Source organism: Panthera pardus, unplaced genomic scaffold (assembly GCF_024362965.1).
Source record: "Panthera pardus isolate Hobbes unplaced genomic scaffold, ASM2436296v1 HiC_scaffold_6, whole genome shotgun sequence".
NCBI lineage: Eukaryota > Metazoa > Chordata > Mammalia > Carnivora > Felidae > Panthera > Panthera pardus.
Window position 1 is genome coordinate 96118979 of NW_026526991.1, and position 22076 is coordinate 96141054.

General features: G+C 39.2%; 1 protein-coding gene and 1 pseudogene across 1 annotated transcript; one reads left to right on the plus strand and one right to left on the minus strand.

Moving 5' to 3' along the window:
- Positions 1-12464: 12464 nt before the first annotated feature.
- Positions 12465-19420, minus strand: LOC109268552 (serine/threonine-protein kinase ICK-like; annotated as a pseudogene).
- A 701-nt stretch (positions 19421-20121) lies between these two features.
- On the plus strand, positions 20122-21048 carry LOC109268583 (taste receptor type 2 member 46-like). Its single transcript, XM_019451953.2, has one exon. It carries the CDS (start codon positions 20122-20124, stop codon positions 21046-21048), a length of 927 nt encoding a protein of 308 aa, XP_019307498.1.
- The last annotated feature ends 1028 nt before the right edge of the window (positions 21049-22076 follow it).

Genomic DNA, 22076 nt, shown 5'->3' on the forward strand with positions numbered 1-22076 from the left:
CTGAAAGAAACAAAGAGGAGCATCGTGTGTCTTCTAGGAGAAAACCAGTTGATGGAGCCCATAACATTTTATACTTCTTACCTCTTTTGGGGGCGCCTGGGTGGTTCAGTCGGTTAGACCTCTGATTTTGGCTCAGGTCATGATCTCGTGGTTCATAGGTTTGAGCCCCGCGTTGGGCTCTGTGCTGATGTCTCAGAGCCTGGAGCCTGCTTCAGATTCTGTGTTTCTGTCTCTCTGACCCTCCCTTGCTCATGCTCTGTCTCTGTCTCTCTCAAAATAAGTAAACATTAAGAAAAAGTATACTTCTTACCTCTTTTTCTAATGAGTATATCATGGAGTAATTTCCAAAGGTTTACCTTAGAAAGCCTTTTATTTAAGCATATCACAAAAGTATATGCAGATGTGTTTGTGAAAAATATAAGAAAAATTATATGATTATCATTTCATTAGCTGATTTTTTCAGGTAAGCAATCTAATTATACGAAATATTGTAAGAAATTCCTCAGGATTATGAAGCAATGTGTATTTCATATACATATTCTACGTTATTATTTTCTGGTTTAAGAGTTTATAATCTATATTTATGCATTGTTAAGAATGACAACTTAATCTCAGGAAATAATTGCTCTTTTCCATTGTAATTAGATCCATGCATATGTACCACGGTGTGTTTAGATTCTATTGTTTGGATCTTCGGTCTTTTGGATGGTAATGATATTGGATTGTAAATCACAGAGTGAGGATGAGTGTTTGGGGTAGGTATTATTCCATCATAAATTTGTCATGGTTAATAGAGAGCCATCAGAGCTTTATTAGAAAAAGATGCACACAATAAAATTCAAGAGTGACACTTATATTTAGAATAAATTTCACATATGTGTATAAGAGACAAAGCTAAAGAATATTAGATTAATACAAGTAGGTAACATCTCAGAGAAAAAATCAAGTTCTGCAGTAGGGATGAGAAAGAAAAAAATGATCGTGACTTGCTTTCAATGCTTCTATGTTCCCATATGCCACTAGGAAAGTCATTTCTTACGGTTTGTGAATTAAGAAGACCTTTTTGGAAGTTGAGGTCTGATCTCAAATTGTTCAGTTTTCGTCTTTGAATCTCTGAACTGCCAATTATTTTTTCCATCTTGCCACCTAAAAGTTTCTCTTAAGCTTCAAATAACAAGACTCAGCTGTTCCTTGTCTTAAAAATATGTTCATTATAAGAATAGTAAAAAAAATAATATGGGGGCACCTGGGTGGCTCAGTTAGTTAAGCATCTGACTCTCGGTTTCGGTTCAGGTCATGATCTCATCGTTTCGTTATTCGAGCCCTGCATCAGGCCCTGCGCTGACAGTGTGGAGCCTGCTTGGGATTCTGACTCTCCCTCTCTCTCTGCCCCTCCCCTGCTCTCTCTCTCTTTCTCAAAACTAAATAAATGTTTAAAAATTATGATACATAATTATCCTTCTGTATATACTAAAATAGTATTTATTATATGTGTGTAATAAATATCAGGAATATCTTCAATATTTGTTTTATTAGAATCTTGTGGAAATTGATGAAATAATGTGTGGAGATGTTATTAATAACATTCTGTTATAAGAAAGAAATGTGTAACCTTGTTCAGGAGGTCTGTAATAATTCTTACATTATGAAATTTTAACGTTATCAAAACTCCAATAAATTACTTCTATATCTGATTTATTCATTTGTTTTTAATAATCTGTCTGCCCCAGTAAAATATGAACAATGTAATGTGTAGATCATGTCTATGATGTTTCCTGCTGACTCCTCAGGATATAAAGCTGGCCCATAGAATAGTTGCTCCAAATGATATGCGAATGACCAAAGAAATGGGTGAATAAAGCTATACTATGGCTGGAAAACCAATGAAAACAAAATCCACCACAAAAATCTGCAGGATGCACGGATTTCTTGGTTCTGTTTCTTCACTATTCAGATCGTCTAAATGAAACTGCACACTTTCACTTCCAATTTCTGTATTAGACTGGGAAGACAAAATGCTGCCACAAATAGGCTCCAAACATAAAAGTGACTCATACATAATGCAGATTTAAATTGCTCTTTTCACAGTACTGATGTGTTTGAGGAGCTCTCTCTATACAGTTATCCAGGGAATCAGACTGATCAAAAGGATTCCCTCTTTAACATGTGGTTGGGATCGCCTTGGAGTCATCCCCATTCCTGACGGCCAGGATGAAAGAGGTGTATGGAGAACTGTTCACGGGGAGATTTTGTTGGGACGGGCCTGTAAATGATGCACTCCTATGTAAATGATTTTCGCTCCTATGACATTGTTCAGTTTTCGGTCACATTGCCGTAACCGTCTATAAGGGAGGCTGGGAAACATAGCCTCTCTATAGCCCAGAAAGCAGGTGACATGGAATTTAAGACATGTCGCAGGGCACTTAGTACCATTTCAACCGAAATAGCCAATAAGTTATGGTAAAACAAACAGGTTCCTCCTTTAGAAGCATGGTGTAGCTTGCTTATGTCGCTTGGATAATTGATACATGCTCTTAGATCAGTCTCGAATATCCGTTCTGTTTTTCTATTTCTTCATACACCCTAAAGAGTTCAAGTTCAGCTAAATGTTTCTATCCTCATAACACCATAAGTGATCATGCACTGTAGCATTTGCAGCTTCCTCGTGTATATTCCCAGTGCACGTTGCTTGTAACTTCCGATTTAGCTCTTACAATATTATGCACTAATTATTTATAGTTATTTGCTCTAGAACTTGGGTGTGCTCTTTGAACTATAAATAATTTTATTAAATTATTCCTCTAAATGATATTGAATCAGCAAACATACTTGATTGGTAGAAGGATCTTATTCAATGCGTGATGAATAATGACTGAGTTATATAAAAATTTTTTTTCTAGCAATTTCTATTCAAAATCTAAAATATTTGCATTCAGAGGAATGGCTCAGGGAAGATGAAAGTAGAAATTAGTGGCAAATAATCTCTCTTATATTTGCAACCTGACTTCATACCTTGCATGTAGTCATTAACACAAATGGGCATTTTCAGCCAGTACCAACAAAAAGTGGACATTGATTAGCATTTACTCTGGGAATTAGATAGTAGCTGACTATAAATAATAAGAGGGTTATTTAGGAAGCTTTGTATCTCTTCCTAGAACTGTTTGGTTTAGCACCGGGATATGGTATCAATAGAGTGAACTATTCCTTTGTGAAGATCTCTGAAACTATATCACATAGCAGAATTTTGGCTGTCCTTTCTGGAATAATAATGAAAATAGCTATAAATGGATGTCAACCTGCAACTGTCTAACTAGAAGCTGACAGTGAGGCACCACATCAGAAATATTTTCATGGAAATGTCAGTTGGAATCAGATCTCCTTTCTGACAGGGGCAGCAGAAATCCTCTCAGGAATGCAGGGAGATGGGTTCATTGGATGGGCAAACGGCACTGAGTGGGTCACAAATGGGAAAGTCTTACCAGCTGATTTCATCCTTCCTAGCTTGGCTATCCTTACCAGCTACCAGAATCACTCAACAGTGGGTCACTGTTTGAGTCATTTATGAGGGGGTTGTCTCCACATCCATATGTCACTGGTAAACTAGCTAAAGTGATTACTATTCTTTGGGCACTAATGGATCACTTAGCTACCTGGTTTGCCACCTGCCTAAGCATTTCCTGCTTCCTTAAGGTAGCCAAGTTCGTCCCACTTCTTTTTCATCTGGCTGAAGTGGAGAGAGAACAGAATGGGTCTCGTGCTTTTCCTGGAGCCTTTGTTCTTGTAGTCTGGTAACCTCTTAATGCCGGATGAGTCGTGGTGCGTTGTGGTGAGTTGTGGATGAATACCTTTAAAGTACATGAAGGAAACATGACTTTGCATTAAGACATAAGGACAACTTTCTGTCTTAAATGGCGTCTGCTTCCTAACTTGACCTAAGTTATCCCTTTCTCCTGTCCCTGACCTCCTTGCTCCTTTTATTTCTGTTCTTGGTGAGACACCAAGAATTTGCAGCTCAACCTGATGGGCTTGAGGGACTCCAGCAGAGGTCTGTCAAAGGGGCATGAAAATGGTGACAATCTTCTTCCTCCTCTTCATCATTTACTTATTCCCACTCGAACAGCAAGTTGGATCTTTCTTAAGGTGCATAGATATCAATCAGGCCAAGATGTTTGTCGTGGTGATTTCAACTATCTTTCACTCAGGCTGCTCATTCTGATTCAGGGAAACAGCAAGCTGAGACAGAGACCTGAGACTACTGTGGCACCTTAAATTCTCTCTGAGAAAACTAATACATTTAGCTTTATAGATAAGATTGAAAGCAGTTTCTGTATTCTAAGAGAAAATACCTTCACAGAAAGACCTAGTAGGTTCATTCTGAATTTCAACATTTCTTTGATCAGGTCCCTTCAGATGTGAAAAAGCACTGAAGTTTCCCTTACACCATGCTGTTACCTAATCCTATTTTCTCAAAGTGATCTGATAGAATGTTTGATTAAAGGAAATATCTCTGCATAGTAACACGTGCTGGTAACAAAAGATGCTTTGAGACACAGGGAAGAAATGTTATAAAACTATAATGGAATATTAACAAATGTATATCATATACAATGCAATATGAAGAGATATATGTAATCGCAGTCATAGGAAGGGAAAAGAATAACAATTTTTTGAACTTCAGATAAATTAAAAATTAGAATAGAAAAAGGATTACAAAATATAAAATGTTAATATAAGCGTAATTATAGTTTATATAAATATAAAGGTATAAACATTAGTCTGATGTCACTAATTTTGGAAAGGGTCTGAAGCAATGAGATATTTCACGCAGTATTCATAAGATTATAAACTGGAAACAACCACTTTGTGCAGTAGGGGGGAATTATGTAATCAAAGTGAAAATGCATTTCCTAAGACATATTAATCACACTTCGATTCAAAGCCCCATAATCTTTGGTACTTGTGCACCAGGGTATGTATATATATATATATATATATATGCAAAAATATGCATATTACTATTTTTCTTAATAGCTGAAATTGAGAGGTCATACAAATGTCCATTATGACAAAATGGGTAAATAAATTATGGCATACTGATACAAGAGGATACTATACAACAGGGAAAATGAACGAATTGGATCTATGATGTTTTTTAGCTGTTTTTTAGAGCAAAAAAAGACAGTCCTGAAAAGGTAAATTTGTAAAGCATAATACATATTCAGTGTAGTGTTTGGCTATGTTTGTATGTATGTAGTGCTACTTTGACTCCTGTAATAAAAGAACCTAGATTTAATCACAGTAGCATGCAAACAAGCAGGTGGTAGAATTTTGCTTGCTAATGATGCTATTAAAATATGAAGGAAAGATTGTATGTTGTATTATTATATAGAGGCTATATACGTGTCCATAGGAAAGTACCATGCTTGTTTTTCCATAATTTTTTCCTAGGGCATTTTTCCATAATTTTTAGAAAGAAGTAAAGGAAAAACTAGCAAGCAAATCACCATAAATATGTTTAGTTTTTAGTTATTCTTGATTAAGTAGTAGGTAAAATGTTTTTTCAAGCAAGTCTCAATTCTGAGAACGATACAAGAAGTATCATAAGACCATGGAGAATATTGGTAGCACTATCCCATCACACTGAACTCTTGTCACTTGGAAAACTGGATGAAGAAGGACCTATCAGTTAGAGTTCTCCCATTTAGCCACCACCACCACCATCGTTATATATCTCATTTAATGACTTGTATTTGACATGTTTACATACGTAAGTTGGATGACGTCTAAGTAATTTCCTAAAGATCCTGCAGGTAACTTAGTAAATGGCAAAGTTGAAGTTCAGCTGAATACCTTCATAAATTGAGTGTTCTTTAGTTTAGGTGTATTACTTGAGCAAATTATTTACAGTTGCTTTGAAAACCACAGCGTAAATGCACAGAAACCTATCTCTAACATTAGAAGTAAAAGGACTACTGAAAAATGAAGCCTTGTAAGAGGATGGTGTCCTTGTGACTATGTATTATATTTTGCTTATTTGAGTGGCATTTGGAGATCCAAGTTCTGCTTCTTGACTTTCCTCATAAGGACAGCCTCTGGTGATGACCCAGAAGTAGATAAGCTGTCATCCAAGGAAAGCTACTCACATGATAGTCATTACCAGTTTCTTTCAACTTGGAGAATGACTACACCACGATTTTATCTATTTTGTGACCAAAGTTTGGGATAAGAAGGAATTGTTACCATTTTTCTCTCAACACTACCGAAAAGGAAAACTTTCTTTAAGATCGTAGTATTATGAGTATTTTATTCAGTTTCCCCATAGAAGATACTTTTAGAAGCAGAGCAAGAAATTCTTCTTATCACTAAAACCGTAAGACCGACAAAATGAATAATCAAGACAAAAAATTCAATACACGTATTTAACAACCAATTAAGCACAGTGGAATAGAGAATTAGTGAAAGGGAAGATAATACCCAGTATGGAGCATAAAGGGCCAAATAAATGGAAAATCCAGGCTAGTGGGTGGGTAAGACACAGGAAGGCTACTGTCAGAAAGTCTAACACTGTCTGGAGTTCTGGAATATATAAGAGAGAAAACGGGTGGAAAACAATATTGCTGAGTTTCCCCAAAATGAGTAACATGTTTCAATCCATTGATTAAGAAATCACTGAACCCCAGACAAGACAACAAAAACAATCTAACTTACAAACACCACAAGAATCCAAAGATCCAGAGAAAACCTCATAAAGAGCCAGAGGAAAAGAGGAAATTATATTGAAAGAAACAGCCATTTCAATGATTTTTAAATGAACTCTGTATATATCTGGGGACCAGGTACAGTTTGTTCGGTTGTCAGTTTCGGTTGGATATTGCTGGGAAAATTTGATTCCATGAAGTGTCTCCTCCCGGAACCGGTGCACCAGCCTGTTCATGTTCTTGTGGTGCTTGAACAAGAGCAAGACTGGGCTGGACCCAGTGTAGGAGCCATTTCAAATCTTTACTGTGTCAATCTATTAATTCTCAATTCATCAAAGCAATTTTCCATGATCAAGCTCCAAGCCAAAGGGCAAGGTGGTTCCCTCACTGATAGTAGAAGATACTGCAAAATTACTATCCAAAGGGTATAGCTACAGTGAGGGTTAAAGAATTTCTGGAAAATGAGGTAAGCCACCCTGGTTTACCTTGGGTAAATTATTCAGGCTCCTCCCATGTACAAAAGAGGCTCATTCCTAACTGACCATCCTCCAAAGTCCAATGCAGTTCACTGCAGTTAGAGCATTATTCTTGAATTCTAGGATCTTATAATCTACATCCTGTTTGGCTATGTCTCTTCTTAATTTGGTAATCAAAGAGTTTAAGAGACAAATTATTTACCTGGTAAAGATGTAACACAGAGAGCTGAAATGACAGGATAAGCACAGCAAACAGCCCCATTCAGATAGAGGAATAATAGAAAACATAGTGCAATTATGGCTCCTAGAAATTTTGAAGTCATGTGTGGAAAATATTTTCATGACCCTTTACTTTTTAAAAAATTTATTGATTGATTTAAATTTGTTTCCAGCTTTATTGAGATCAAGTTGACAAATAAAATTGTAATATGTTCAAGGTATACAACATGATCTTTTTATATACAAAAGAATTCCCACAATCAAGTAAATTAATAGATTCATCATTTCAAATGGTTACCTTTTCTTTGATGAAAAAGTTTAGGATCTATCTTATTAGCGAAATCAATTACACAATACGGTATTATCAATTCTACAGTTGATACATGCTATATTATATATCCTCAGAACTTGTTCATCTCATAACTGAAAGTTTGCACCATTTTAGCAACCTGTCCTCATTTCCCCCACCCCCAGGCCCTGCCAACCACTTTTATGCTTTCTGTTTCAAAGGATTTGCCTTTTCTTTTTAGATTCCTCGTAGAAGTGATAGCATACATCATTTGCCTTTGTCTGGCTCATTTCACTTAGCATAATGCCCTCAAGGTCCATCTATGTTATGACAATTGGTAGGATTTCTTTCTTTTTAAAGGCAGAGTAATATTCCATTATACATATACTTACCACATTTTCTTTATTCACTGATGTGTTAACAGATGCTTAGGTTATTTCCATACCTTGGCTATTGTGAATAATATTGCAGTGGATATAAGGATTTTGTTTCCTTTGGATATATACCCAGAAATGAGAATGCTGAATATTATGGTAGTTCCATTTTTAATTTCTTAAAAAAAATTTTTTTAACGTTTTTATTTATTATTGAGAGACAGAGAGACACAGAGCGTGCACAGGGGAGGGGTAGAGAGAGGGGGAGACACAGAATCTGAAGCAGCCTCCAGGCTCCTAGCTGTCAGCACAGAGCCCGACGCGGGGCTCAAACTCACCAATCGTGAGATCATGACCTGAGCCGAAGTCGGTCGCCTAACCAACTGAGCCACCCAGGCGCCCTTATTTTTAATTTCTTGAGGAAACTCCATTCTGTTTTACAGTGGTCTGTTTTCCATAGTGGCCATACCAGTTTACATTTCTACCAAGTATATAAGCATTCCTTTTTCTCTATATTTTTTCCAGAACTTATGTATTGTCACTTTTTTAAGTTTATTTATTTATTTTGAGAGAGAGAGAGCACTCGTGTGCTCACACACATGGAAGAAGCAGAGAGAGAGGGGGAGAGAGAGAATCCCAAGGAGGCTCCGTGCTGATGTGAGGCTTGAACTCATAAACTGTGAGATCATAACCTGAGCCAAAAGTGAGTCAGATGCTTAACAACTGAGCCACTCGGGCACCCCTCTTGTGATTTTGATAACACTTCTAACAGGTGTGAGGTGATATCTCATTGTGGTTTTGATATGAATTTCCCTATTGATTAGTGATGTTGAGCACCTTTTCAACCTGTTAAAATGGACCTGTTGGCCATTTGTATGTCTTCTTTGGGGGAAAAAAAAAGGTTTATTCAACAGCTTTTTGCATTTTAAAACCAGATTATTGATTTGTATGAGTGCCTTGGATATTTTTGATATTAACTTCTCATCAGATCTGTGACTTCTCTCATTTCATAGGTTGTCTTTTCATTTGTTGATGGACTCCTCTGCTGTGCAGAAGAGTTTTAGTTTTAGATAGTCTCACTTGTTTCTTTTTGTCTCTGTTGCCTTTGTTTGGTCTCAAATCCAAAAAATCATTTTGCTAAGACCACTGTCAAGGAGCTTATTCTCGATAGTTTTTTTTTTCCCCCTAGGAGTTTTATGGTTTCAGAGTTATGTTCAATATTTAAGCCATTTTGAGTTAGTTTTTATGTATGGTGTTAGATTGGAGTCTAATTTTATTCTTTTGCGTGTAAATATCCTGTTTTTCCCACGCCATTTGTTGAAGAGACTTTCCTTGCCACATTGTATATTCTTGGTGCCATTGTCCCCAGTTAATTCTCCATAGATACATGGGTTCCTTTCTGTGCTCGCTATTCTGTTCTGTTGATCTATGCGTCTGTTTTCATGTCAATATCATTCTATTTTGATTACTATCATTTTCTAATCATGTTCATTCCAAGCCCTTGACCACCGAGCCAAACCATTGGGCATAGCCCGTGAATGAGTATATAATTGAATATCTGTCCATTTCTCCTTCCAAGCAAAGGCATACATAATCAGATACATTGCTTGGAATCTTTTCACTGGGAGGATTTCTTTCACTGCAGTCCTTTAGGGATATCCAAGAAAAGAGTTGTAGTGTCACAGGTGTCCACTTTTGGGTGGTACCTGCACATCAGATAGAATCATTGGTAAACTGAGCCCAAGTCCTTTCTTCCTCTGGCACCTGATGAGAGAGAACTCCCTAGGAGGCCAGAGGTGGAAGCTGGGAGACAGAGGGAGTGTAGCAGCGTGGGGACCATGGGCATTGGCCACTTTTTCCTGTAACTTACTTGTGCCTTTGGGACCTGCTTAGGCCCTGTATCACATATATATCACTTCCATAATATGATGAGTGTCACTGTCCATGGCCAAATTTATGGCCCAGTGGGTCAGATAACACCCATTCATGATGGGAAGCTCAGGTCACATGGTAACTTGGTTGCTCATGGTTAAGCATTCACTCTGTACTAAGGCCCAGTGGCAGGCCCAGAATTGTTTCTCAGGGTTTACACTATTTCCTCTTATAGGGGCCTTTTTAAGGCTCCAAAGGGCATCTCTATCTTCCCCTGCCACTTCATATAAGAGACTTTATAATCTATTTTATTAACATTCCTAGAGGTAGGTAAACATTTCATACCCATACGAACAAGCAGAGGCTTGTGTCAATTGCAAACAGAGACAGAGGGCTTGTTTCTTGGTACAACATCAGCCCCAGGACAGAATAGATACAGAAGACACAAGTTCACTAGCACAGATTTCAAATTCACTAATACAGACATTCTCCTCTCCTTTATGCAAGATACATTCTTGCATAAACAGACAAAACAGATAGATTAAAAAAAAAAAAAAAAAACCTAGCAAACCAAACTGTGGAACATGTCTCACCCTAGAGAAGAAAGATCTTCTGTATCAAATAGACCAACACACCAAATTCTGAATCACTGTCACTGTACTCACTTGTTAGTTCTGTGCAACAGATGACCGGAAACTTAGTGGCCTGGATTTAAAAAACCACATGTACACACATTTATTATGTCACAGTGTTTTGGGGTCAGGAGTCTGGGCAAAGCATAGCTGTGTTCTCCGCTTCAAGATCTCACCAAGGTGAAATCAACATTTTGACGATACTGTGTCCTTATCTCCAGGCTTGACTGGAGAAGAATCCACTTCCAAGTCCATTCATGTTGTTGGCAGAATACCTTTTTCTTGTGGCCCTTTCTGTAAGCACTTCATCACACGGCTGCTTACTTCTTAGAGGCCAGCAAGAGCGTCTCACTCAAGGGAGGCCCAGATAGTCTTTTGAAGCTTAATCTGATGACACCAGGCCCATAAAGGATAGAGTCCTTTTCAATCAACTCAAAATCAGTTGATCTGGGAATCTTAAGTATCCACAACATGTCTTTATGCTTGCCGTATTCTGTAAGCTAGAAATAAATCACACACTTAAAGCCACACTCAAAAGGAGGGGATTATGCAGGATGCGAACAGGGAAGAGGAATCATGGGGGCCATGGCAGGATCTGCACACCATGGCTGCCACAAATAAGAAGTAACATATTGGCAGAGCACAAATTGGAACCAGAACCAAATTCGGCCAACATTCAGAATCGTAAATAAGAACACAGATTCAGGAAGAAAAGAGAAATATAGAGGTGTTGGAAATCCAATTCTATTGCCACTCAGGAATTAGGGCCTGGACAAGACACGCCTGGGCTTGAAGAGCCCAAAGCAGACTTTCCTTGGGTCACGTGGTATAGCTCACTGGCTGTAGCCCGTGAGTCCACTTGGGCACCCACTGGCTGTGATGAGTCAAAATTTAACTTTTAAAAAGTTGAAAGCACGAGGCACCTACAGCTATAAAGGTGGAATGACTTATTTAACTCATGGATGGAAAAAAACAGCAGATGGTAAGGCTTGATTCCCTATCTCTGACTTTTTGTCTGGAGTCAGATTCCTTCCGCTTGAGAAGCGCCCTTTATGTATTTATTTACTTTTTTTTAACATTTCCAAAAATATTTACGGAGAGTTCTTTCGTTTGGGAGACAATGACAAAATGAAATGAGCTGCGTAATAGTATTTTTAGAACAGCACAGTGGTAGCAAAAAATCAAACCAGGAACATGAAATGGAGAAAAACAGAGGATCCTTTCTCTAGGGCTGACGTGAGTCCAAGAGAGCCAGAAGCACCACCACATTTAAAATTTAACCATGTCACAAATATCTGCACGCACTGAGCAAATAACCCTTTTTCACGTAGCCTTAAGTTGCACGCCTGATGCAATACACCAATTAATTTTTTAAAAAGTTCATTACCAAGTTGACTGTATAAAATACAAAACAGAATGCATATACACAAAATGCTGCTGTTTAAGAAAATAATGGGGGGGGGGGCACCTGGTTGGCTCAGTCTGTTAAGTGTCCAACTTTGGCTCAGGTCACGATCTCATAGCTCCTGAGATTAAGGCCCCTCCCCCCCTCCCCCCGCCCCCCCCCAGCCCACCTCGGGATCTGAGCTGGAACCTGGAGCCTGGTTCAGATTCTGTGTCTCCCTCTCTCTCAAAAATAAACAAACAAACAAACAAAAAAACACATTAAAAAAAATAACGGGATCAAGTTCTAGAATAAAATAATTTGGTACCAAAAAAGGATATTGCACTCAGATCACTATTAAAAAAAAATTTTTTTAAAGGATATTGAAATGTCTTGGTTCAGAAGAATAACTATCAAGTGTTTGCTTTTACACCATCGGCAAGTGTCTTGCCGGCCGAATACCAGTTGGCAGATGGACAGTGTCTTGCTCCCCCACCTCCCAGAAGCTTCGTGAAAGTCATCGCTGAGACGCATACTTAGAAGCCTAGTCCGGTGGGCCGTGCACTGGCTGGGCAGCCGGAGGCCGTGGCATCAATCCAGATGTGCTTCTAGGCTGGGTGTGGAAACAAGGTCACCCGGGATGAGGCCGCTCGGCCTTCAGGGAAGAATAGCCAGGGGAAGGGTCTGGAATAGGTGCCAAGTGTACCCTCTGCGTAGCGGAACCAACTTCTTTTTTTTTTTTTCAGAAAGGAGGGCATATAGTTTCGTTAGTCCACTAGAAGTAGAACCAGAACCAACTGAATGTATTTTGCTGATAACGGATACTGTTCCTGAAGATTTTCCGTACAAATCAGAAGTAGACCGCGTCTTCGACGAGATAAAACCCTTGCCTGGATTTGGAAGTATGCCGCTTCTTAGATTTATCCCAGGCATGGATCCAGACGGCTTCAAGTAGTGCTGTGTGGCATTGGATCTCAGGGCTGCTGTGTCTCATCTCTGACAGGAGGTCTGGGTAGGGGGCGCCACTTCGAATACCGGGGTGCAGAGGGCTTCAGGTCCAAACCACTCTCAGTTCTGCAGAGGGTCTCTCTTCACTCTGTCTCTTCCTGTTTTTCAGGACAATCCTGGTGAGGGATAGACTGTAATCTAAGTCATCCAACCGAGTCAACCCAGTCATCAAATTCCTTTGTTGACCAGGAGGCAAGACCCACCTTCTCCTACTCTTTGGCTTGATCTCACCATTTTTGTGTTCCAGGCCAGCTCGTATTTTCGACTGAGGATTCTTGGTATGGAGGGACAGGAAGAGCAACGGCTTGGCTTGTCCTCCAGAAGGTGGTTCGAGTGATCCGGCCTGGGAGCCTCTGCTTTGTGGGGGGTACATGAAATGCCGAGAAGGCTGGAGGGCTTGATGCTGCCTTGAAGAAATCTGTGCACTTGGCTTGGGTGGGATCTGGGTAGCGTGGACAGGCTTAATGTGAGAAGGTGGGCCTACCTTTTCCAGGACATCCTCCTGTGGTTTTCCCGAATCCTCAAGGCTCTATGTGATGCAGCCCAGTGAATGCCTGGTCCGCAAGTAAGTCTGTTGAAGGGCCTGACTTAGCTGTTGGCTGTTTCTTGGGATCCCTCTGCAGCTTGTCTCTCAGGAGTTGAACGGCTTTGCTGCTAGCATTTGGAATCAAGGTCTTTAAGTTACTGGGTACCTTCTGGGGCCAGTGGAAGTCCATCGCACTTGAAAGTTGGTAGCCTTCGGGCCTGTTGGTCTTTTTCCGGGTCCCCAACAGTTGGCAAGTTTTGAAAATTGTGTCGATTTCACTGGCCCCAGCGAAGAGTGGCCTGAGGGTGCACACTTCTGCCATGATGCAGCCCACAGCCCAGATGTCAATGGAGGAGCACAACTGGTAGACCTCAGGAGCACTTCTGGAGCCCTGTACCTTCTGGTAGATACATAGTCTGTGTATGGAGGTCTTGATCGGATTTCTCCCGCCAACCTGAAGTCTGTATTTTCACAAGTTCTGGGCTGGTGCAGAGAAACTTCTCAGGCTTTAAGTCCCGCTGGAAGAAGCCATGTTTGTGAAGAAACACAAGTCCTTGTAATATCTGATACATGATATTCCTTATAGCTGATTCAGGAAACCACTTATTTCTTTCTTTAATGAGCTGGTAAAGCTACTCCTTCATGTCCTCGAAGATAAAATAAAGATGAACATTTTCCCTGATAACTTCTTTTCATTTAACTACATTGGCATGGTTGAGCTTCTTTGAAGACTTAACCTCCCAAAGGTTCATGCATTCCTCCCTCCCAGGAATAAAACTTTCTTTTCATTTTTTTAAAAATGTTTATTTATTTTTGAGAGAGACAGAGACAGAAAGCGAGTGGGTTGGGGCAGAGAGAGAGGGAGGCACAGAATCCAAAGCAGGCTCCAGGCTCCGAGCTGTCAGCACAGAGCCCAATGCGGGGCTCGAACTCACAAACGGTGAGATCATGACCTGAGCCGAAGTTGGACGCTCAACCAACTGAGCCACCCAGGAGTCCCATCTTTTCATTTTTTAAAAAGCAATCAGCTTGGGGCACCTGGGTGGCTCAGTTGGTTAAGCGTCCGACTTGAGCAATCAGCTCCCCGGACTCAATGCTTCCTCCCAGTGGGACAGAACGGTAAGTTGCATCCCCGAGTTGCTTGACTCATGGTGTGTCTGCTCAGGCGGACCCTCATCCCAGGGCCCAGGCGGTGCTATCCTGCAGAGGCAGCAGGCCAACCCACAGCGTAACCAGATTTTTTCATGGCAGCACCAGCACCAAGGATTTAATAGAACGTGACTATCTCCCAAATATGTATTTTCAAAGATCAGTCTTCTACTGGCGTTGCAAACACAGGCGGGGGTCCGCGGTGAGCACTGCACCTCCACGACTGGGGCGCAAGAGCCCCCTTGGGAACTGGGGGTGCAGGTAATCCCTGCTAGGACAGGCCGAGAGGTCCCGCAAGTTTCATGGTGGAGTCGAAAAGTACTCTTTTTTTAATTTTATTTTTATTATTTTTTTTTAATTTTTTTTTTAACCTTTATTTATTTTTGAGACAGAGAGAGACAGAGCATGAACGAGGGGAGGGTCAGAGAGAGGGAGACACAGAATCTGAAACAGGCTCCAGGCTCTGAGCTGTCAGCACAGAGCCCGACGCGGGGCTCGAACTCACGGACTGCGAGATCACGACCTGAGCCGAAGTCGGACGCTTAACCGACTGAGCCACCCAGTCACCCCGAAAAGTACTCTTTAGAGTTTCCACTGGTGAGGTTTGTTTCTCTGAAAATATCTATTTTGCCCTTATTTTTATCTATCGTCTATCTATCTATCTATCTATCTATCTATCATCTATCTATTATCTATCTATCTATCATCTATCACATGTTTACTTTATTTATTTGTTTTAAGAGAGAGAAAGAGTGGGCATGATTGGGTGGGGGAGCGGAGACAGAGGGAGAGAGAATTAAAGAGCCCAAGGGCGGGAGTTGGGGTGGGGGGTGTGCTTGATCTCACAAACCATGAGATCATGACCTGAGCCCAAATCAAGAATCACAGGCTTAAACGACTGATCCACCCAGGCACCCCTATTTTTTTTTTATTTTTAACATTAACCTTAGTGAGGTATAATTACATATAGCATAATATGCTCATTTTACATATGTAATTTGATGACCTTTAACCATTATATACCGCCTTGAAACAATGACCATGATAAAATATGGAACAGTTTTACCAGCCCCCCAAAGTTATTTTGTGTCCTTTTTTGGATCAGATTCCAGACAACTACTTTTGTGGTTTTTGCCTTAGTTTTTTGCTTGTTTTAGATATCATACTACATGCACTTTTTTGTCCACCTCTTTTTTTCAATCATAGTTTTTTGAGATACATATCGTTGTGTATACGAGTAGTTTATTTCTTTTATTGCTAAATGGTATTTTATTCTATGAATATGCCACGATTTGTTCATTCATCTCCCTGTTGATGGATATTTAAACTGTTTCCAGTAATGGACTCTAAAGCTGGTATTAACATTCTCGTGAAAGTCGTTTTGTGAACATACGTTTTTATTTATTTTAGGTAAATAAACACACTAGCGGAATAGCTGAATAGTTGGCAATATGTATGTGAGGCTTTGTTAGAAACTGTCAATCAGTTTTCCAAAGTGGCTGTATTATTTTTCAGCAGAAAAATATGAGAGTTCTAGTCGATTCACATCATTGCCACAATCTAGCGTGGTCAGTTTCTTGAACTGTCACATTCCAGAGGGTTTGAAGTAGTTTTATTTTGCACTTCCCTTATGTGCAATGTTGTTCAACACGTTTTTAGTGGTTTATCACATCTTCTTTTGTTAAGGGTCTTTTGAAGTCTTTTGCTTATTTTCCTTAAATTGAGATGTTTGTTTTCTTAGTATTGAGTTGCAACAATGTTTAGTGTATACACATATATTTAAAAACCGGTCCTTGGTTACATCTATATTATATATATTTCTCCCGTTCTATGGCCAACATTTTGATTTTCTTGATAGTGCCTTTTCATTCATCACTTTTATTCTTTTTTGTTTAGCTTTTCGCGTGTGTGTGTTCATGTGATTGTGCATGTATATGTTCTAGCTAAGAAATTCCAAAGTCACAGAAATAGAATCCAATTTTCTTCTAGAATCATTATCTTTTATTTTTTTTAAGATTTAAAAAAATTAAAAAAAATTGTTTTTAACGTTTATTCATTTTTTGAGAGACAGAGAGGGACAGAGCATGAGCAGAAAAGGGGCAGAGAGAGGGAGACAGAGAATCCAAAGCAGGGTCCAGGCCCTGAGCTGTCAGCACAGGGCCCGACGCAGGGCTCGAACTCACAAACTGCGAGATCATGACCTGAGCCAAAGTCAGATGCTCAACCAACTGAGCCACCTAGGCGCCCCTAAAAAAGTTTTTTAATGTTTATTTTTGAGAGAGAGAGAGAGAGAGAGACAGAGAGCGAGTGGGGGAAGGGCAGAAAGAGAGGGAGACACAGAATCTGAAGCAAGCTCCAGGCACTGAGCTGTCAGCATGGAGCTCCATGCAGGGCTTGAACTCATGAACCATGAGATCATGACCTGAGCAGAAGTCGGATGCTCAACAGGCCGAGCCAGCCAGGCGCCCCTATCTTTTATATTTAAATCTAAGATCACCTCACATTAATTTTTTATATGGTGAGAGGTAAAAATCGAAGTTCATTTTTTTATACTGTTATTCAGTTTTCCAGCATCATTTGTTAAAGAGAATTTTATTTCTCATGAAATGGTTTTGGTTCCCTTGTCAAAATGAACTGACCATGCATGTGTGGGTCTATCACTAGATACTATTTTCTAATCCACTAATCTGCTTGTATAAGCAAACAACAGTACCACATTGACTTAATTACTGTAGCTCTACAATCATGAAATCAGACTTGTATTTTATAGAGCAAATATTTTCAATTTTGATGTAGTCCAATATGTTAATATTTAAGTTTTATGCATCATGCTTTTGGTATCGCATCTAAAAGGTCTGCTCAGCTTTCCAAAGTTTTCCCCTACATTTTATTCTAAAACTTTCATAGGCTTAGTTCTCACATTGAAGTCTTTCAGCAGTTTTAAGTTAATTTTTGCATATGGTATGAAATAAGGGTCTAAACTCAGTTTTATTCATGTGGATATCCAATTTACCCAGCATCATTTGTTAGACAAATGAGACCTAATTTCTCCCATTGAATTTTGAAATCAGTTAACCATAAATATTAGTGCTGATTTCTGAACTTCAGTTGTGTTTCACTGATATATATATATATATATATACACACATATATATAATTTTGTGAGTACCACACTATCTTGATTAATGCAGCTTTCTAGCAAGCGTTGAAATCAGGAACTGTAATTTTCCAAATTTGTTCTTTTTTTAAAAAACAAATTCTTTTGGTTATTCTGGGTGCTTTGCATTTCTGTATACATTTTAGGAATAGTTTTTCACTTCCTGCAAGAAATCTTCTAGGAGTTGATAGGGCTTGCATTGAATACATAGATCATCTCTTCACCTGAAAAGATTCTCCTCTTGATGGATTTTAGTTCGGCTGGTTCTCCTTCCTTGCACAGCTCTGTGATGTATTTGAAACATAATTTTGACAATTGTTTACCCTAATCCCAGGTGTTACAGGAGGGAATCTTGCCTTTTTCAACCTGCTACATTGTGCTCATCAATGGAAGTTCTTGTCGGCAAACTCTGAAGCATCTAATCACACAGGATCAAATGAATCACAGTCCTCCACACCTATTCTGTACCAGAAAGGTTAAAACCGAAAGCACTCTACACAAATAATGTACTAACTCCTCACAAAAACCACCCGAAGAGGGTACGATCATCTGCATTTTAGTTGATGATTTTACTTAGGCAGAGAGTAATATTAAAATAGATTAGAAACATATAATGCAAAGAATCTAGATTTTTCTTCCCTGGCAGTCTGGCTCTAAGATCCTCTGCTAGAAATAATTATAGTACAAAAACTGGAAGTGAAAAAAATCCATGGGTAGAGGCTAACTTTTATATCTATTAATCTTAAAATATTAAGTAGCCAAAAATGAATTAAACATAAAATGAAACAATATGTATGGATAGAGAAATGCAGACTCTACAATGGAAGACCATGTTCTTTTGAAGTTTTCAAGGGACGTTTAGAAAGTTTCTGAATGTTTTAATTAAATAATATTTAAATATTAAGTAGGCTGAAAAGAGAAACTTTATTAAAGGCTTAAGCATGAGAGGTATGTTTAGTAGTTACTAAAATGGGCTGAAAAACCTCAATGAGAGAAAAGATGGGTTTAAAGCTGGATGGTTTTGGGGCGCCTGGGTGGCTCAGTCAGTTAAGTGTCCGACTTCGGCTCAGGTCATGATCTCGTGGTCCATGAGTTCAAGCCACGCGTCAGGCTCTGTGCTGACAGCTTGGAGCCCAGAGCCTGCTTTGGATTCTGTGTCTCCCTTTCTCTCTCTGCTCCTCCCCCACTCACACTCTGTCTCTCTCTCTTAAAAATAAATACATATTAAAAAAATTTTTTTTTAAATTGCTTATAAAAAAGAGCTGGATGGTCTCCCTGAGATTCATTTTTTTCATTTTGAAAATTATAAGACATGCACGGGGTTCCTAACTGGCTCAGTTGGTAGATCATGCCACTCTTGATATGGGAGTTGTGAGTTTGAGTCCCGTGCTGGGCATAGAGCTCACTTAAAAACAAAAGAAAATTATAGGACAATAATTCCTGTATTTATGATGCATGTGTGTTTGTGCACACACGTGTGTGTTTATGCACTTGTAAACAATAAAAGTGTGCATAAATGTTAGTCATCAAGAACCAGCTTTTGGGGAGTATTGGCACACGACCCAACCCCCCCCCCCCCCCCGCCCCATACCCTGAATGTTTTTGATTGGAAAAGCTTAAATTCTTTCTGCATAATTGCGACATTAAAAAAAAAAAAAAATCCAGGGCATCTAAGTGGCTCAGTGGGTTGAGTGTCTGAGTTTAGCTCTGGTCCTGACCACAAGGGTCTTGAGTTCGAGCTCTGCAATGAGCTCACTGCTGTCAGAGCAGAGCCTGCTTTGGATCTTCGGTCCCCCCCTCTCTGCCCCTTCCCCACTTGTGCTGTCTGTCTCAAAAATAAATCTTAAAAAAAAAAAATCCATAATGATGGTGATCTTACTTCTGGCCAAGCTCTACCTAACAATTAAGACACTCTACATATGTGTTTTGGATTTTTCAATGTTCTGTACAACAAATAAAGTTGATAATACAAATTACGTAGAGGTCAAACAAGGAAAAAATCACAAAACACTGAAAGACAATACGGTTTTATTTGCATGCTAGCAAATGAGAATTCAGCTTTCAATTTCAGCATGTGTGATGAGTATTCTAGCCCACAGCAAGTATATAAAGTCAATGAATAGAAGTTAATTTGAGCTGTTTGAGGAATAACAATGTTTTTCATCAAGACAGCACTGAGCTCATCTACTGGCATACCCTGGTGCTTTCCTGCTTGACATTGGTCACAGAATTTAAAAGAAACGAGAACTTTACTGCACACTTAGGGATCAGGTGCACAACCAGTGACATCAGACATTAGACTTAGATATTTTTTGTTTGTTTTCCTTTCTAGACATGGTAACCGTACTACTGAGCATTTTTTCCATCGTAGTAATAATAGAATTTCTTCTAGGAAATTTTGCCAATGGCTTCATAGCACTGGTGAACTTCATTGACTGGACCAAGAGACAAAAGATCTCCTCGGTTGATCACATTCTCGCCGCTCTGGCTGTCTCCAGAATTGGTTTGCTCTGGGTAATGATAATAAATTGGTATGCAACTTTGTTCAATCCAGATTTCTATAGCTTAGAAGTAAGAATTATTTTTCAAATTGCCTGGGCAGTAAGCAATCATTTTAGCATCTGGCTGGCTACTAGCCTCAGCATATTTTATTTGTTCAAAATAGCCAACTTCTCCAGCCTTATTTTCCTTCGCCTCAAGTGGAGAGTTAAAAGCGTCGTGCTTGTGATGCTGCTGGGGTCTTTGTTCTTATTGTTTTCTCATGTTGCAGCAGTGAGCATATATGAGAAAGTGCAGACTAAGGCATACGAAGGGAATGTCACTTGGAGGACCAAATGGACGGACATGGCACACCTCTCAAATATGACTGTATTCACACTAGCAAACTTCATACCCTTTGGTATGTCCCTGACGTCTTTTGTGCTGTTGATCTTTTCCCTCTGGAAACATCTCAAGAGGATGCAGCTCTGTGGCAAGGGATCCCAAGATCCCAGCACCAAGGTCCACATAAGAGCCATGCAGACGGTGGTCTCCTTTCTCTTGTTCTTTGCCGGTTACATTCTGAATCTAATTGTTACAGTTTGGAGTTTTAACGGGCTGCAGAAGGAACTGTTCATGTTTTGCCAGGTACTTGCCTTCGTGTATCCTTCGATCCACTCGCTGATGTTGATTTGGGGAAACAAGAAGCTAAAACGGGCCTTTCTGTCTGTTTTATACCAGGAGAAGTACTGGCTGAAAGAACAGAAGCACTCAACTCCATAGACAAATAAGAGCATTGTGTCTTTCTTGGCAGAAAGTTAACTAATGTAGACGGTAACATTATATACCTCCTGCGGGTTTTTCCCTAGGGTGTGTAACTGAATAATTTTCAGTTTCACTTGCAGAAGTCTTACCTAAGCCTAGCTCATAAAACTATATACATGTATGTATGAAAAATATAAGGAAGACTGGAAATAATCTACCCTCACCGGTTTTCTTAATCAGGTTAAACAATCTAATTATCATAATATGGAAAGAATTTCCTGAGAATTACGAAGCTGTGTGTATGTCACATATGCTATGTATCATCTTCCAATTAAAAAATTTGTGCTCTATATTTATGCATTTTTCAGAACTGACAGGCAATCTCAGGACATCATTGTTATTTTCCATTGTAATTGGTATTACAGTGTGCTTAGATTTCATTGTTTGAATCTCTAGTCTTTGCATGGGAATGGTATTCAATTCTAAATAACTACTGAGGATGAATGTTTGGGGTAGATAATTTATTCCATCATAAATTCCTACTTCACGGTTAATAGACAGTGATTAGGGCTGTGATGAATAAAGGTGTGCACAATGCAATTCATAAATGACCAACATATTGCATGTAAATTTTATATATGTGTACAATAAACTCTACTGATGAATATTTGATTTAAAGAAGTAGGCAGAAAGCTTAGCAAACACTGAGTTCCACAACAGGGAAAAAGATGAAAGAAACATGATCATGAACTCTTTAGAATGTTGTTGTAAGTTTCCACATGCAGTTAGGAACGTCATTTCTTCTGGTTTCTGAGTTTAGATAGACCATTTTTGAAATTGAGACCTGATTTCAAATATGTCAGTTGTCTCTTAAACCACCTCTGGGCCTCGAATCGCCAAACATCTGAAACATCTTCCACTTTTAAAATTCTTTCAAAATATAAGGTAAGACTCAAATCTTTTCCATCTAAAAAAAATGCTCACTATTAGAATAGTGAAGGAATTATGGTATATAACACAATAAACCTGTCTGCATACATTAAGTG

Excerpts from the sequence above, each read along its gene's own strand:
- LOC109268583 (XM_019451953.2), top strand. The coding sequence starts at position 20,122 with ATGGTAACCGTACTACTGAGCATTTTTTCCATCGTAGTAATAATAGAA.